Source organism: Hesperophylax consimilis, chromosome 14 (genome assembly GCF_061612785.1).
Source record: "Hesperophylax consimilis isolate HC1 chromosome 14, BYU_Hcon_1.0, whole genome shotgun sequence".
In the NCBI taxonomy this organism is placed as follows: domain Eukaryota; kingdom Metazoa; phylum Arthropoda; class Insecta; order Trichoptera; family Limnephilidae; genus Hesperophylax; species Hesperophylax consimilis.
This window is the reverse complement of record NC_142849.1, coordinates 15,642,251-15,659,175: the sequence shown is the minus strand read 5'-3', so window position 1 is coordinate 15,659,175 and position 16,925 is coordinate 15,642,251. Positions and strand designations below refer to the sequence as shown.

The window sequence follows — 16,925 nt, the reverse complement described above, 5'->3', positions numbered from 1 at the left end:
AAAACTGTAGATACAAGAAATCTGAACGAAATTGAATTATGCCACCTATTATGTCCAAACATCATTCACATAAACATTCATACTGCCAATTTATATTAGCTTGCGTCGCAGTATTTTAAAATATTATGTATGCACCTACATATTTGCAACATCTAATGACAAATTTATTCTTTTGTATCTCTATGATAATTTTTTCCTTTGCTGTGTGAAGTCAGCAAGTAAAATTATGTAGATTATTTTTGTTTCAGTTGATGAAGACAAAATTCACTTTTAGATCTAAATTTGTTCAGTATTCAAGGCCTAAATTATCATTCCTGAACAATTTAATATGTAGATATTCAATGGGTTATGCAATCGCTAACTCTGGTTTTATGTACTCGAATATTTGAATCATTGTAGATTAGTAGAATGTATGATCCTTATTGTGTCAAAATTTATATCTCTAGCTAATGTACATAGTTGGTCTATGGTATTCTGTTACCATTAATTTTATTATAGAAAATGAATACCTTTTTTTCTGCAAAGAAAATCTTCTTAATTTTTTGCTTCACTTGAATTATTCGGATAGCATAAGTTCAATTTGGAGCAGTTCTCTTTAAAAATAATTAAATTGTTTTATGGATTTCGTCATTACCGGTCAAATGGCAATCTGCTCAGGTATGTGACGCATATTTGGAAGCGATACTTGCGAGCGTTTTGGAGAAACTCAAGCCGTTGGGTTCTATATCTTAGATAGCTTCTGGCACCGAGCGCTTGTCAGAAAGTTAACATTGTATGGTATCCATCCAACAACGCATAGTTGAATTGCAGACTTTCTCAAGGGAAGAATGATTCAGACCGTTGTTGACAGCTCTTCTTCTTCTCAAATCAAATCAATGCAGGGGTGCCACAAGGAACTGTACTGTCACTGGCGCTGTTATTGTTGATCTCGTTGAATGTGCACCAATTCACTGCTATGCTGATGATTGCACCTTTTACGATGGTTATCTTTTCGACGAGCCCCCTTCCATTTTTTATTTTAATAAATAATTGAAGAAAGCAAACACTTTGTGGCTTGACATTACATAAATGAAAATCGTTTTACTTTGTTTTAAACCACTTTATTTGAGTTTTAACCACTTTATGTCGACCGGTTTCGGTTGTACTCAACCTTCTTCAGGACAATGGAAGGATAAACTTTTAAAACGAATTTTTGTTGTTTTTTTTAATTTCCATTGTCCTGAAGAAGGTAGAGTGAAACTGAAACTGGTCAACGTATATAAATCAAATAAAGTGGTTTAAAAAAAAGTAAAAAAAAACATTTATTAATAAATCACTTCCTAAGGTCCCTTGACATGGACACTCTTGTGAAGTGTAACAAAAAAATAAATTATGTGTTACATGTTTGTAGTTTTCATAGTTATATACCACATACACTTAATATTTATGTAACTATACCACTACAAGTCTGTTTACTGTGCATATCTTTATAAAATAAAAATCAATTCAATTTCATAACATTTATTTTAGAATGAGAAAATTTCATAAAAAATAACATTTTTTATCATAAAGTTTTCGGTCATCCAACACTTTGTTTGCTTCTTGAAGCAACAAAGTCAAAAAAAAAAGAAGCAACATCCAAAATGTTGCTTCTTTTTTTACAATTTACTTAAAATAAAGCAGTAGTCGTGTATCTCATTCATTCTAGTATTATTTTATTGTGGAAAATCAATTTCACTAATCTTTGGAATGAGAACCAATTGTTAGAGATTAAATCGAGATTTAAGGTCTAATCTATGTTTATTTATGTTTCATTATTATTTCTCATTTCAGTGTGATATTTTACCAGACCTTTCAATTATAATTTTATTGCATGATTTTATTTAACCTCTAATAATAAATAATTTTACGTTATGTGATTATTGAGTGATACAGTGTAATATCCAAAAGCAACTTGCAGATTGGTTTGAAAATGTGATTGTTTGTTTGTTTTTATAAACATAATTCAAAATAAAACCGAGGCCGTAGGCCAATTTTTTGTATACTGTATTATTATATTGCCAAAATATAAAATGTGATTGATGTATTTTTGCTAAGAATAAAATTTATGTCAAATAATTGTATTTATTTTAAACACTTTTGTCCGAATTCCTTTTACATTTAGATGGATGAAAAAAAAAATGTACTCATTTTCTTAGATGAGATATATGTATAACAATAGTCATTTGACCACAAAATACTTCAATAATTGTGTTCTCTTTATTATTAAGATTAATTATTCTATCAATTTGTTGTTCGAGATTCATTATAAGTGATGGCTTTATAATGAAATGACACAAAAATTATATATAGAGTAATAAATAGATATTATTTTTACTTATAAGATAGAATAGTTACACACAAAGATCAACTAATTTATGTAATTGCAAATTCCTTCCACGCAAACAAGCATTCACAAGAAAACATTTATTAAAAAAAAGTTTATAAACCCCTGTAAAGATAAATTATTAAAGGACTTGTATAGTTTTCCAAATATAAGCTTTATATATAAATAGAAAGTGACTTTCTAATTGTATTTGAATACATCATTAACCCTGAACATCAAGTTACACATCAAATAAAATAAATTTTAAATTAATTTAATTCCCCCACAAGAATTATGCGTGTCAGTAAAAAAAAAAAATTCGGTTGCAAACAAAGGCACTAAACATAGTATTAAAAATAGATTAATTTTATATAGTTTTACTTAAACTATGGCAAATTTATCTATTTTACAGATATAATATTTACAGATTGTACATCAAATTAATATTAATGACATTTACGACCAGAGTAAATGGAATTATTGGATATTCTTGTTTTTGTAATATTTTATTTAAATAAATAAATTCGCGCTGATCTTAAAATAACTATCAGTTTTTTTTTTAGTTAAGCTTCAATCTTATTAGAACACATGTTACATTTTTATCTAAAATTACATTATTTAAACCGTACGGTGACCAAATATGTGCGTAATTTTTATTAAATGTATGATGTACCTATTCAGTCAAATCATATTTTCATTTACAAGTGGATTTTGTATAGCAAAATTCACGCCACATTAATTTTTGTATTTTCAGCTTGCAGATTTTTTATTATTTTTAGTTAAATATTCTTATATATTATGAGTAGATCGTTCAGCAAGAGCAGCATTGTAAAAACCCCAAATTACATTGTATTTACAAAAGACTTTGTTTTTAAAAGTATTTTTTTTTTCTTCACATTTTACAATAATATTAATATGTATTTATTTGAGTCCACAGTCACTAAACTTAAAATTAAGAATTGAATTGTTTATAGAACTATCTAGTTAACATTGTTTTTTATTCGTTGAAGCTTCATCCAATCCAGGTGTGGTTCCTGAAAATAAAAATAATAAATTAAAATGGAATCAGCGATGAAATAGATTGCAATCTTTAGATCACATCAAGTGGGAATGCTGTCATCGTTCTACCGTAATTTTGACAGAAGTAACTCTGAGGAATTAGCATCATTGATCCCTTCGGCATCGGTGCGTAATCAGGAATCACGCAAAACGCGTGTTATTTGTTGACATATGTCACTTGAGAACAGGTCATTTCTATATATCTTTTTTGAAACTTGAGCTCTGCGGTACAATGATTTGCCGGCCTATGTGTTTCCTCTTTCCTAAAACATGGATCCCTTCAGGACCTATGATCACTCCTTCCTTTCTCCAAAGTAATCCTACGCAGCATCCCCACAGTTGAAATAAGCCCTGAGAGAAACTGTCCTTCAGGACCTCTTGTGTCGAATGTAAAAAAAGGTTTATTCTTCCCCAAGAAAGAGTAACTCAAGTTAGCTATTTCTTAACCTAAGCAGCATTTCGAATACCTCAAATCGGTTCCTTGATATTTCATCAAAATGAAAATTTAACACACCTTTAAAAAGTAATACAGAGTAAAACAAAAACTAGGTTTAATAGTTACATATGTAACCTATTTAACATAGTTTTTGTTTCATCACTTTTCATGACTTTACACCACTTTTTGTAGGTATGTTGAATTGTCATTTTGATGATATACCCGGTCACCCCTCCAATCGAATTATTAGTGAGCAAAATTTTCAAGAGGGCCAGATTTACATTTCATTTTCACCCAAGCTTGTAGCAAAAGCCTATTGGTTTACTTGCATCTGCTTATTTTATTTAAATTTCCATCTGTAAACCTGGGTCTGGATTCACCGAGTCATGTTGGGTAACTTTGAGTTAACATGCTGTTCGATTTGAAGTAGCTGAAGTTTGTTTATTTTCATAAAAAATATCCTACCAAAAAAATTGTATTAAAAATGATTTGACTAAGAATATTGGAGAAGAATTTACGAAATTTCCTTTCTGTAAATCGACAACTTCAATGTAAGCAAAAACCATTCGCCAAAATCGACAGTGTCCAACTCCCATCTTGGATTCTATACGAAATTAGGATAGTAGGTAATAATATTGCATAAAAAAGACCCTTGCTGTGAATTGAACCTTTCATTTCTCAATCAACAGCATATGTATTAACTAATTATCTACATAAAATAACCTTAAATTCAGGGGGGGAGGGTTCTAGACTTTTTGTGAGCTAGAGTGGTAAGATTGAAAACAAAACAGTAATAACCACCGGAGTGATGAAATATTTACCTTGAGTGCTGGTTTTGGATTTGGCCGCACTCATTAAAAAAAATATACCTCCTAATATTAATATTAAAACATATAAACTGATTACTATGGTTTTAGGCCAATGAATCCACCTGTATTCCATCGTTTATTCCAAATTGTTAGGTTTACAATTGAGTTATTTGCGGGAATTTCGATATAAATTAGAAAAATTCTGCTACCCAAATTTAGGCAGCCATTGTTCAAGGTCTAAAACGTTGAGACCTAAATATGGGTAGCCATCGTTCAACTGGCTATTGATGATGTTATAGCTGAGAATTTTTTTGTTTTTAAATTCCAGCTTAGGTAGGCGTGCCATACGTTTTCAATTTTACCATTACAGCTCACTGAAAAGTCACGGACCGCCACTGCTTTCATTACTTATTCAATGACATATAAACTAATTATTTAAATAACATATAAATTAATACTTACACATCTGAAAATGTACTACAAACACCATTTTATACACCCGTATTTAAATAATCCAGTAACTTTAGACAGAAATTAATGTTCAGTTCATATAGTCTAGTTCACAGTGGTCTTATTGAATTTAAAATTGTTATAATGCCATTATCATCACTAGTTCACAGAACACCACCGCGATTAAAAGAAAAAAGCTTAAAGTAAACACCACTCCGGAATTACTGTTAGTATTAAGTCTGTTATAGACTGTGTCATTGGAGAAAGCTATATGTTATTTGTCTGTATGGTGGACATTGGTGGCACCATTATCCGGGTATTCTTCGTATTCATCATTCCCGTCTTGGTTCTCATCATAATCTTCTCCAGGTTCTTCTCTCTCTTCAGGTCCCGGGTCGATGCCCTCGTGCGGAGGTGAAGGGGGATTTATTTCCTGTTAAAGGTTAGTAATGGGTTAGTTGGTTAATACAGTACTGCACCGCCACCACTGTAAGATCTCAAATAAAGTAATAATTAAATGCACTTGCAGATCCAGCATGCCTAGTATCCCCAAAATATAGTCAAACGCTTTTATTGCAATACCCACTATTAAGCTAACTCATTCATATTCGGTTTGTCTCTTTCATACCTTTGGACATGCATTACATTTTCTTAACTTTTATTTATAAGTTCTCCTTTTCCACCTTCATCAGGCTTTATAATAGTGCTGGATTAGTGAGTTAAGTATAAAATCAACAATTTTTTTCTTCTAACATGAAATCGGAGACAGATAAGTTTAGAAGTACTAAAATATTTGATCCATGAGAACTGAATATTATATAGAATTTTTTATAAAACGTGTTTTATAAACTATTTTGATAAAATGTGTTTGCCATAAGTTAAGAAATAGAATAATATTCTATAATTTACTTCTTGGCATTTATGACCAGTATCACTTTAACAGGTTCATTGCCAACTTCGCCATTTAGCGGGGTTCGAATGTCTCGAGAAACCCTTCACCGCCAATTGGCGTGTGCGTTAATACAACTTTCAATGCTCAGTTTAAATTCAGCAACTGTCTCGGTGTGTTGTTTTCAAGCTGGTCTAGCGCTTGAAAGAATCAAACTTCTCTCGATCTGGCACCCTGCAGAGTGGCTAGTTTGGGGAGACCCTTTGACCTCTCCAACTGGTCACTCGACCCATCCTCTTGCGCCGCAATGAGAGGGATATATTCACATGTCCGACACTCCTGGACACACTGATCCCTAGATTCCTACCCAACCTTCATACATTTTAACTTCCCAAAACTTCATCTCCTTCCTTTCCTTAAAAAAGACCCTCCACACAGCATCCCAAAAGATGAGATGGGGTAAATGTAAAAAAAAAAAAAAAATTTTTTCTTATCTGCTTTTAACTTCCAAAAAATTTCAACAAAAATTAATCATTTAATGGTCTCTTGGTTTTCATATTGCTATGCAAAGATTGTGACATTTTTCCTGAAATAAACATTTTTATTCCGAAAGATACTTACGTTAGATAATGTGTTATTATCCAAACTAGAATTATTTAGCAGCTGTCCAAAATAAAATAAAAATTTGATTAGTGCATAAGATTTTCAAAAACCAACACCAATAAATCTTATTCATTTTTAGGAAGTAAGTAGTGTTAGATATTATTTAATGATAAAATTGAGTTTTTTGAATAAAATTGTATAAAATATTTCATGTTATGTAGTGGCCAAATTATTTCCAATACTTACATCTGATCTAGTCAAGTTATCCCAACTTTCATTGAAAAGCTGCTGTTTCAAGAAAAGTAATAATATTATAATGTTTTATTTGAATATAAGTGCTGTTAGTAGAAAAATAAACATGTACTTATACTTTAAACTAGTCCTAGCGAGAGCTCGTACATACTTCATCGACGATCGTCCTCTTCCTTCTCACACGTCTTGTATGAAATTGAATATACTAAAATGATGAATCACGTATAACCTCTCGCTGGGACTAGTACTATTATCTACAAACCACAACCAGTAAATCCACACATAAAAAATATTTTAAACGGAAAGGAAAAGGTTCCATCAACATATTTCCGGTAGTGAAATTCACTTGACATCATTGATGTATTTTATTTTTTAATACATATTGAATTTCAATTGACTTGTCATTGTTTCGTAAAAGGAAAATTCAAAAGACATTTTTTAGCAGTGAATTTGAATTGACATGTCATTGTTTCCTAAAGGGGAAATTCAATAGACATATTTTCTAGCAGTGAATTTCGATTGATATATTTAATGGATATAATTTTTTTAAGGTAAATTTAGTTGAATTATTTTCTAATATTTAATGGAATTGAGGTTTAGATAGAAGTTTATGCCTATCAGGATTTTTTTAAATTCTGGAATTAAGGTTCAACTTCTCGTAGGAAAGTCTTGGATGGGAAATACATTAAATCAATTTGAAAGTATCAGTACCTTAGGAGGTCTCCATCCACATCCTGGTAAGGGCAGGCCGTCTGGCCCTAAGGGACACGGAGCATCCAGTCCAGGAACTCCTTGGTCACCCTTGTCTCCCTTGTCACCCTTCCTTCCTCGCTTCCCAATGGGACCCTGTTAAATGTCATAAAATTAATGAAATTACAAATACACTTACAATACCTACTTCTTTCTTATCTATGTCAGCTATTACGTGGAAAATTTAGTGATGCGATCACAATACTAGTGCTTTATTTCCACTCTATGTAATATGAATCTTTAAAACTTTTAAAATTGTATTTCACTTATTTTCCCACCGACTTTAGAAGACAAAGAAAAATAGGCATGCCCTGACACAAACTCTGAGTATCATTTCGACCAGGTGAAGGTAAACCATGTGACAATCTTTTTGGCATCAGGAAGAGTCGAACATGTCTTAAATGAACCATGACATCAGTGGTACACCGGCCGCCGGCAAGCGCACATCGATATTAAAAGTAAAGTTCACTAAGTTAAGGTAACAATTTGCAGCGCCATTCATTGTGAGGCTTTTCTGCGCGAAGTCTAAATGTTTGTTTCTCACTGGACCGCCCGAGCATTCACCTATCTTTCATGTGTTCTTTACTACGTTGAGTAAATGACAAAACATTTATAAAATGTCCAACTAAATACTGTAACAAAATATTCGATTTTATAAACAAGACAAACTTTTTTAGTTTGATATGGGATTCTCAATAACGTGTGCAGCAATTTGCACTCCATATTAAGAAGGACTGGATTTTCGTAAGCAGATTTTATTTTTTAAAGGTTAAATAATAGTGACTCTACAATGCGAGTTGCCTGTAGCCTGCTGGATTAATTAATGGACAAATCATTAAAAGGGACACGTCCACGCTACTTCCTACGCTCTGTGCAATTTAGTTGTTGCCTTCACCCTTATGGACAGATCTATCTTATCTTGGTGTGTATTTGTTTATAAAAGGAAAGTACTGTTTTCGGTTGTGTGATTCTCAGAGCAAACCTTATGTTTAATTTTATGCTGTTGAATTCAGCACAATGTTTAAATTATACAACAATAACATAGCAGGGTTTTTGTCAATATAATATTTTGTATTTTTGGGTAAGGCAGATACCACTGTGGTAAATAAAAAACACAGTGTCTTCCTTAAGAGTCTCTTGTGTTTTTAGTTACCGCGGCAGTATTCTTCTGCACTGAGAGCATGGGGGCTGTGAAATCGATAATATCAATAAGTATATTTGGTTCTAAAAAACAATAAATGTAAGTATGTTGATATCTGAATTTTCCCATTTCAAAACCCTCAATCTCTTGTGCTATGTATTGCAAAACATAAAACGGATAATATGTAATATGAAATTTGCATAACAAGATAAATTCTTATTGTAATGCTGAACCAAATGCTATTATTTATTCAGAGCAAAGCCAGTTATTTGATGGCAGCCATAGCATGCATGGAAGATGCATGATGAATGATTATGACAAAAATACATTAAAAACTTTATCTCATTTAACAAATAACAGGAAAACTTTTCTTTTGTTTTCAAAATTAATTTCTCAGGAAATACTCACAGGTTCTCCTTTGTAACCCTTATCTCCTTTAGGTCCCTGAAATTAGCAAGTAAATAAACCATTATTATTTTTAATATCGTTGATACAAATAGCACTCAGGCCAAAGATCCGTCGTGCTGTCTGCCATATTGACCAAATTTAACTGGTCCTTTTAATAATAATTACTATTTATAGTATTGCATGCTGGGAGATTTCTGCTAGTTTCACAGAAGACTCACGTGACATCTGAGCCTTTTTCTCTTCCCATGGCGGAACATAAAATACTGTTTCTTCATTATTTGTTATTAACAAATCCTTAATTTGAGTCGTCGACTTGCATAACCCGCACTAGAAGTATTTGCTGGATCTGTTACGCCCACATAAAGTCCTTGAAGTAAATTGAAAATAAATTCATAAAAAATATTTTTTGGTAAATATAAAAAGAATAATCTATAATTATGTTGAGATTTAGCATAAAGGTATATTCTTATTGGTAAACTTGTCGAATTCCACTGCGAGCAAAGGCTCTTTAAAAAAACACTTGATTTCGACTTACATATATATCTATTGGAGACAAATATTTAAGTCGACACTTTCAAATTTTATTACTAAATAGATGTAATTTTTTAAATGTTCAAATTTTGAATGCAAACATAAAAATGACTCGCCTTACGTTTTCCTCATCAAAAAACTGAATTAAAATTACTGATAACTTTTGTCAACTCACTTTTTTGACATTTCATATAAAAATAATTAATAAAAATTCATAAAATTTCATTTCTCAAGTTACGGTCAGAACCTTTGGTTTGAGAGAGTACATTTTAATTATTGTGTGGTTAACTTCTATATTTGAGTATAAAGCTTGGTGTTTTCTCTTTTTAACACCGTTTACTTCATATTTTTAACTATGACGGTAAGGGAGATACAATGATTTCTGTGAGACCATACGAGTTGTTCCAAACAGCGAAATTGACTATACGGATACTAGCTGTTTGTTACCAAAGTCGAACAAATTAGCCTGAGGAGTTAATGAATCTTTTACCATCTCCTACAATGTGTATAGTTATATATTCTAGTAATTGCGTTGAAACGATGTGCATTTTTTTTGCGTATTAAGCGTGCTGCGGAATTCGGAAAAATTCCAAACAGTTTTTTGTGACAGATTTCCGAAAAATTCCAGAGCGGGTTTTGCAAGTTGATGACTCATTTAAAGTATCAAGTTTCAATTTATAACGCTAATTAAATACAGGTAGGTCACCATAAAGGTGTTGATCATTGAATGAATTTAAATTTGAATATATTTTGTATGCATACACACCTCTTGTCCAGGAATTCCATCAGTACCCTGAAATTTTCATAATTATTGTGTTAATTTTGGTTAAACAAACATAATAATATCAAAAGTGCATCTTGCAAAACACGTGCATTTATAAAAATTGTTTAGTTTTTGTAAAAGGGTTGAAACTAAATTATATAATTTGATAGGAATCTGCAAATTGAATCCTGAATACTGTCTTTTGTAAGACAAGCTTCAAAAGCTTTGGGAACTTAGTAAACTTTTGGGTAGATGTCACTAAACACAAATTTTGAGAAAATGTTTTCCTGAATGTATATTATATTATTTTTTAAATATTGTTTTAATTATTTTACCGGTAAACCAGGGTCTCCTCTTTCTCCTTTCGATCCAGGCTCACCTTGAGCACCCTAAAAATTAATCAAAAGTAAAAAAAAATCATGGAAATACTTTTTTGAAAAAGTTTTGTAGTGTACCAAGAAAGAAATTTTTCTGATCAAGTCAATGCCCCTTATTTAACTGTGATTTTTATAGAAAATTAATTAAGTGCAAAATTAAGGCAAATATGAAGGTAAAAGTTAAAAGTTTTTTAGTTGGTAAAAGTGCCAATTTGTAATGTGTCGATTAATTGTTTGTTGTTTGATTAGTAAAAAAATAATTCTCTTTGTTAAAATGTGAGATGGTTATAAATATACACGGTGTCTGGAAACTCACAGTACAAGTGGGAAACTGGTCATGACATAAAAACCCCAAAAAACTTTCTTTATTTTTGATCTGATCATTTCGATTTTTTTAATACTTTTTAACTTTCTTTTCAACAACTAAAGGGTTAAAAAACTTGTGGAGCCAGTTCTGTATGTTGACACATTTTAAAAGATAAATAAGATTTTTTTTAATTTGACCTGAAAAATTCCAACTTTGGACTTGATTTGTTATACCATAAAATCGACTCCGAATACAATATAGATTCACCAGTTTCCCGTTTGTATTACGAGTTTCCGTGTTATCTTTAAATTAAAATATTATGTAGGTACTATCACCAGAATGTTATTAACATTAATTATAGTAGTAAGTTACTTTTATTAGTTAAATTATAAAAAGATGACAATAATATTTTATTACTAAATTATTTAAAAATGATTAAAATATGCATACCTTCATTCCATCAAGTCCCGGTGGTCCCTGTTGGAAAGAAAAATAAATAAGCTCTGAAGCATTCGTATGGAGGAGTATTAATAATAAGACAAAAGATTTATGTATTACAAATAATTATTATTTTGAATTTAAAATACAATATTTTGCTTTATATCAAATTATATTGTTAAGTTAAAAAGCTCTGGTTTATGATATATAAAAGCTTGTTTAAATAAATAAAAATATTTGACAAAGGATTTTGTTAACCATGATATTCAGGGGAGTTCAGTACACAGAGTAAAGCTGTGCTTATCCACCACAACAAAATTAGAAAGAAAATTATTTTGTATTTTACGTGGGAATTAATTTTTCTTTCTTTTTTTTCATGGAGCATTCAAAGCTTTACAAATTTTTTGGACTGCAACAGCACTCCCCTGATGTTAGTGTTTAAACTAATGCAATCGTTTGTGTAATGAGTATTTGATTTTACATCAAAGTTAAGGGTAAACGTAACATATGTTATAATGTACTCGTTCGTAGATGGGGTTAATTTAATTATTTTATGAAAATACACTCTTTTAAGTTATGCTTAAAATATTCAGAAAATTTATTTGTTTGCGCCCTTACATACACAACATGAATAAATCGACGGTCCGAAGAACAATGTCAGATGAGCAAATTTGTAGTTTTGCAGTAGAGCTGTTTAAAGCTTTGTTTCTGTATTTTTACTGTTTTTGGGATCAAGAAATATAGTGTTGTTTGATATTTTGGATTGTTTTTATTTAATTGGAGAAAAATATTATCTAAAACAGTAAACATGCAGAAATGAAACTTTAAACAGCTCTACTGCAAAACTACAATTTGCACATCCGACATTGTTCTTCGGGACCGTCGAAATAGTTTTGTCTGTATTAAAACTCAATTCTTCCAAGAAAGGCATATTTTGTTGGAAATATTGAGTTCTTATGCCATTATTTTCATCAGGGCCTCCTGTGTGGAGCTAATAATTTTCAGTGTTTTACGACAAATTACCATGATTTTGGCATGTTATGGTTTTTACTGTCAAAATAAATAGGAATTTCACGCTTTTTAAGTAGGCACTATTTTGCGACTGAATGACCGGTGACTGCAGGTGAAAAAAAAAATCTCCGATTGCTTTGAAATTTTGAAACAACTTTTTTTTAAAAATTGTTTAATTATATCATTTTGTTGTACATCCTGCGGAGTCAAAAGGTCTTAAATAAATTGGCGACAACCTTTTTCTTTGCAATCGGTATTGATCGCATTTTTACGAAATATCCGCTCTTATAAAAATTTTATTCTCTGAATCAGCTACAATGGTAAGCTCGAACAGTGAAAAACAATTACGACAAACCTGATACAGTACAATATTTGATTGAATCACCGATACAATATTTTATTTGTATGCCGATCTTGGAGGAATTGTGTTTTTTCACCGACAAAACTATTTATTCATATTCATATTGCGTATGTACAAGCGCAAAGAAATAATTTGTCTTAATATTTTAAAGTATAACTTGCAAAATTGTATTTTCATAAAATAATTAAATTAACATGATCTATGAACACATTATAATGAATGTTGTGTTGTAGTAAATAATGATATTGATCAAACTTTCTATTTGAGGAGAATTATTCAAATTTAAGGTGAGAAAAGTATTGTTTTCTAACATTTAGATATCTTAAAAAATAAAGTAATGAAACCAATGCATCGGTAAATAATGTGACTACCAAACTACGTTTATTTAATGGTTCATGTTGAAAGTAAGATTTAATACAAAAATAAAACTTACGCGTGTAACATTTGATGAGTGTGATAATGTATGTTCGCATGTCAAACAAAAACAGTCATATAATAATCATGAACAAATAATCAAGGATACGTGACGTACACTCAAATGCATTAGTATTAAGATCAGGCAAGCAAGAACTTTATTATTTATTGAGATAAGCGAAAAATGTTCATTCAGTAGTAAAATTAGTAAGAAAAACTATGATATAGAATGCACTAGATGAGTCCTCTGCTGACAAAATATTGAAATGGGCTCACTTTTTTTAGAATTGTTACAAACAATTTTTTGTTAAGCTTATTAGAAGTCAAATCATTAACTGAGACTGCTCTGAATTTAACAGGTTCACTGCTAGCGTTTTTTTTAAACATCAGCTCTACGGAAAAAAAAATTACTCAGGGCCTATATCATCTTTGAGGATGCTGTGGGGAGAGTCTTTTTAGGGAAAAGAAAGAGAGGAAGTTCTGACGAATGAATCCATTACTCCCACTGCGGTGCAAAGCGGTGGGACGAGAGAGTCCAGCTAGAGGGGTCAAAAGGTCTCCCTCAAGCAGTCTCTCCCGATCTCCCGATCAGCCACATAGCAGGTGGGCAATCGCATCCACCGCCAAGACCTAGACAAAGCTCACCCCATGAACCCGGGCACCCCTGCTAAGTCACCAAAAGTAGCAGTGAACTACTTGAGTTGATCTATTGCAGGGGTGTTGGTTATCCAATAGCTTTGGACAGCGAAGGCTTGAAAAACTGCAAAGTTTCTTTAATTATCATTTTGGCTCTATGTTTTAGAGTCAAAAATATAAAAAAATATTATATTTTTGGTTCGTTTCATTTAAGCATGAGCCCAGCATAAAATCAACACATCGCTGCATTTGCCGGATGAACACTGACCAATGAAAGAGCACACCAATGGGCGGGTGCAGAGTTTCTCGAAACACTTGAACTCTGCCAAATGGCAAAGTTGGCAAAGAACCTGTTAAGTTGATGCAATGTTTTTAATACTCCAAGCAGTTTGCCCGAAATTAAAACACTCTTTATTCAAAGCTGCATAACTTATGACAGGAATAACTTGTGGGCTGAAAATTCAGCCTGCAAAGTTAAAAGGTTTGACATAACAACATAAATGGACTATTTTTAAACAGTCAATTAATAAAATGTCTTTATGGTAAGCAACATATAGTCTGTAGCCTGGCTTGTATTCTTATCAGACTTTTTTGTATGTCAAGTTTTGTACAGCATAGACCTATCTTGCGTTTTCTATATCAAGGAAGAAAAATGCAAAAATACAGATACTTTTTGAAGAATGGTTCTACTAGTGATTTTGGAGGTTTAGTAGTGAACTATTATTTTCATGCACTATTTCACTAATTTGTGTAGAGTATTCATTATAGATTTATTGTCAAGTTAATGAAGAAGTGCTCAGATTTGTCATTTCTTACAATAGTCATTTGAAATCTCTTTGCAGGGCAGACAGTTCATGTAATCGTTTTTCATGCAACATTTTAAAAATACTTTGCATAGTTCATGGTTATTCATTGTCAATATATTTTTTTTAATTCGTAGACATACTCACAACATGGGTTATAACCGGGTAGTAAAAATAATATGTATTGTTTATACTGTTGTGTACCATGGCTTTCAGATACACAAAATCCATTTTCTGTTATGCATACAAATACTCCATACAAACACTAGACATCCAATTTTTCAGGAGAAATCATTTAAGATTAACCTAAAATTGTTTTAGTGTACGAAATGAGATAATATCAACTAGACTTGGATATTAATTTATAACAGCAGTGTACAAATCAACTCACAAGTTAAAATACTTTAATTCAATGAAGTCATGAATTGCGATGAATTATGATAGTGCATAACGAGAAAACATTATCTACATCATCAGTTTATTTCACCAATTTTTCTGTTGGTTTGGACTCTGTTGGTTTCATTTAAACTTTTGCCTCTGTAAACTTTTTAATTTGTAATCTTCTCCATGATATATTGGTGTTTAACCGTTTTATGGAGAACATGAAAAAAAAAAAAAAAATTTAGGTAGGAACCTTATTTTAATGTACAATTGAAGGTTATAAAAGCAAAACCGCCAGACACACACTTTGTTCATTTTGACCTAATCAATGATTAGTAATCTATACTATCTCTACTCCATACAATATTCAAATCAAAGTAAGAACGCCTTTAAGTCATTCAAGAACTACTTTTAAAATGGTGGTCAAATGTAAAACCGCCTCTCTTCCACTTTTAGTCAGGTTCAAAAGCGCCATTCTCGAAATGCACCAATCGTGAGCCAGAAAACATGAAAGTACTTCGCAAATCCAACATGGCCGCTGTGCTTGTTGAAGTGTAAAACCGCCCCTCTAACAAATGTTCAGGTTCAAAAACGCCACTAAGTTTAGTTGAACTGCAAAACCTCCACTATTCAAAATATACAGGGTTTTCCAATAAGAGGTGTTATTTTGATATTCAATCGTAAAAGATCGATGGTTTCGATGCTTGTGTGGCACGTAGCGCCATTTCGTTGAAAGTAAACGTTGTCCAGATTAATACCATCCAATTCCGGCCATAAAAAATCATTAATCATCTCTCGATAGCGCAATCCATTCACCGTAACTGTTGCTCCAGCCTCATTTTCGAAAAAGTAAGGTCCAATGACTCCACCGGACCATAAACCGCACCAAACAGTCACACATTGAGGAAAGAGAGGCTTTTCAACAATAATTTTTAGGTTTTCCGAGCCCCAGATGCTACAATTTTGCTTGTAGACGAAGCCACCGAGGTGGAAATGGGCCTCATCACTCAAGATGATTTGCATTTGATGCACTCAAGTGAATTTTAATAATTTCAATGCATTTTTGAAGCGTGTATCGTTTCACTTTTATTAATGGCGTAGTTTTTACTTGTCAAATGTCAAAAAATGACAGCTTCAATAGTAACATCTACCGAAATAGCGGGCTATTCAAAATAACACCTCTTATTGGAAAACCCTATATTTGAAAAAAATTATTGAAAATATATTAAAAAATCATCAAAAAGTTTAGGGAAAATATAAAAATCGTTTTTTTTAATGCTGAACATTTCGCATTGTATTCTGTTACACATTTAGCATAGTTGCGGTTTTGCTTTTATACTCCTCAATTACAATAAATATATTATTCCCTGTAAACTACTTATTTATGTAATTGTACAGCAAGGTCCACAAACCATAACACTTAGGATGATGACCATTGGGATTCATATCTATAATTTGTTTAAAATCACATAAGGTAATAGTTACCCTATAATAATTCAATTGTTTATCCTAAATAATGTGATTAAGCCTCATATAGTAAACAAAGGAAGAACTAAAAATAAAACAATAAAGGACAATGAGAGAGAAAAAAGCCAAGCACATTCTGGAAGGACAAATAATTCAGAGTATTTTGGTTATATTTATGACGTGCACTTGCACACATTTATTTAGAAAAATCTTATCAGTACTTTTGAACATTTACAATTTACATAATATGGCTGAATACATTAGATTTGTTAGAATCGTCATATTATAAATGGAA

The 16,925-nt window shown here is 31.5% G+C and overlaps 1 protein-coding gene across 1 annotated transcript in view; it reads right to left on the bottom strand.

Annotated features, from left to right (window-relative positions):
- Positions 1-2,677: 2,677 nt before the first annotated feature.
- LOC149417964 (uncharacterized) overlaps positions 2,678-16,925 on the bottom strand; it is a 50,034-nt gene continuing 35,786 nt past the window's right edge. The window contains exons 17-23 of the mRNA XM_089639567.1: positions 11,570-11,596; positions 10,771-10,824; positions 10,439-10,465; positions 9,142-9,177; positions 7,554-7,688; positions 5,111-5,531; positions 2,678-3,378 (exon numbers count right to left, since the gene is read on the bottom strand). Coding sequence (XP_089495693.1) covers positions 5,373-5,531; positions 7,554-7,688; positions 9,142-9,177; positions 10,439-10,465; positions 10,771-10,824; positions 11,570-11,596 — 438 coding nt within the window. The 3' untranslated portion in view covers positions 2,678-3,378; positions 5,111-5,372. The remainder of the gene's footprint in view (positions 3,379-5,110; positions 5,532-7,553; positions 7,689-9,141; positions 9,178-10,438; positions 10,466-10,770; positions 10,825-11,569; positions 11,597-16,925) is intronic.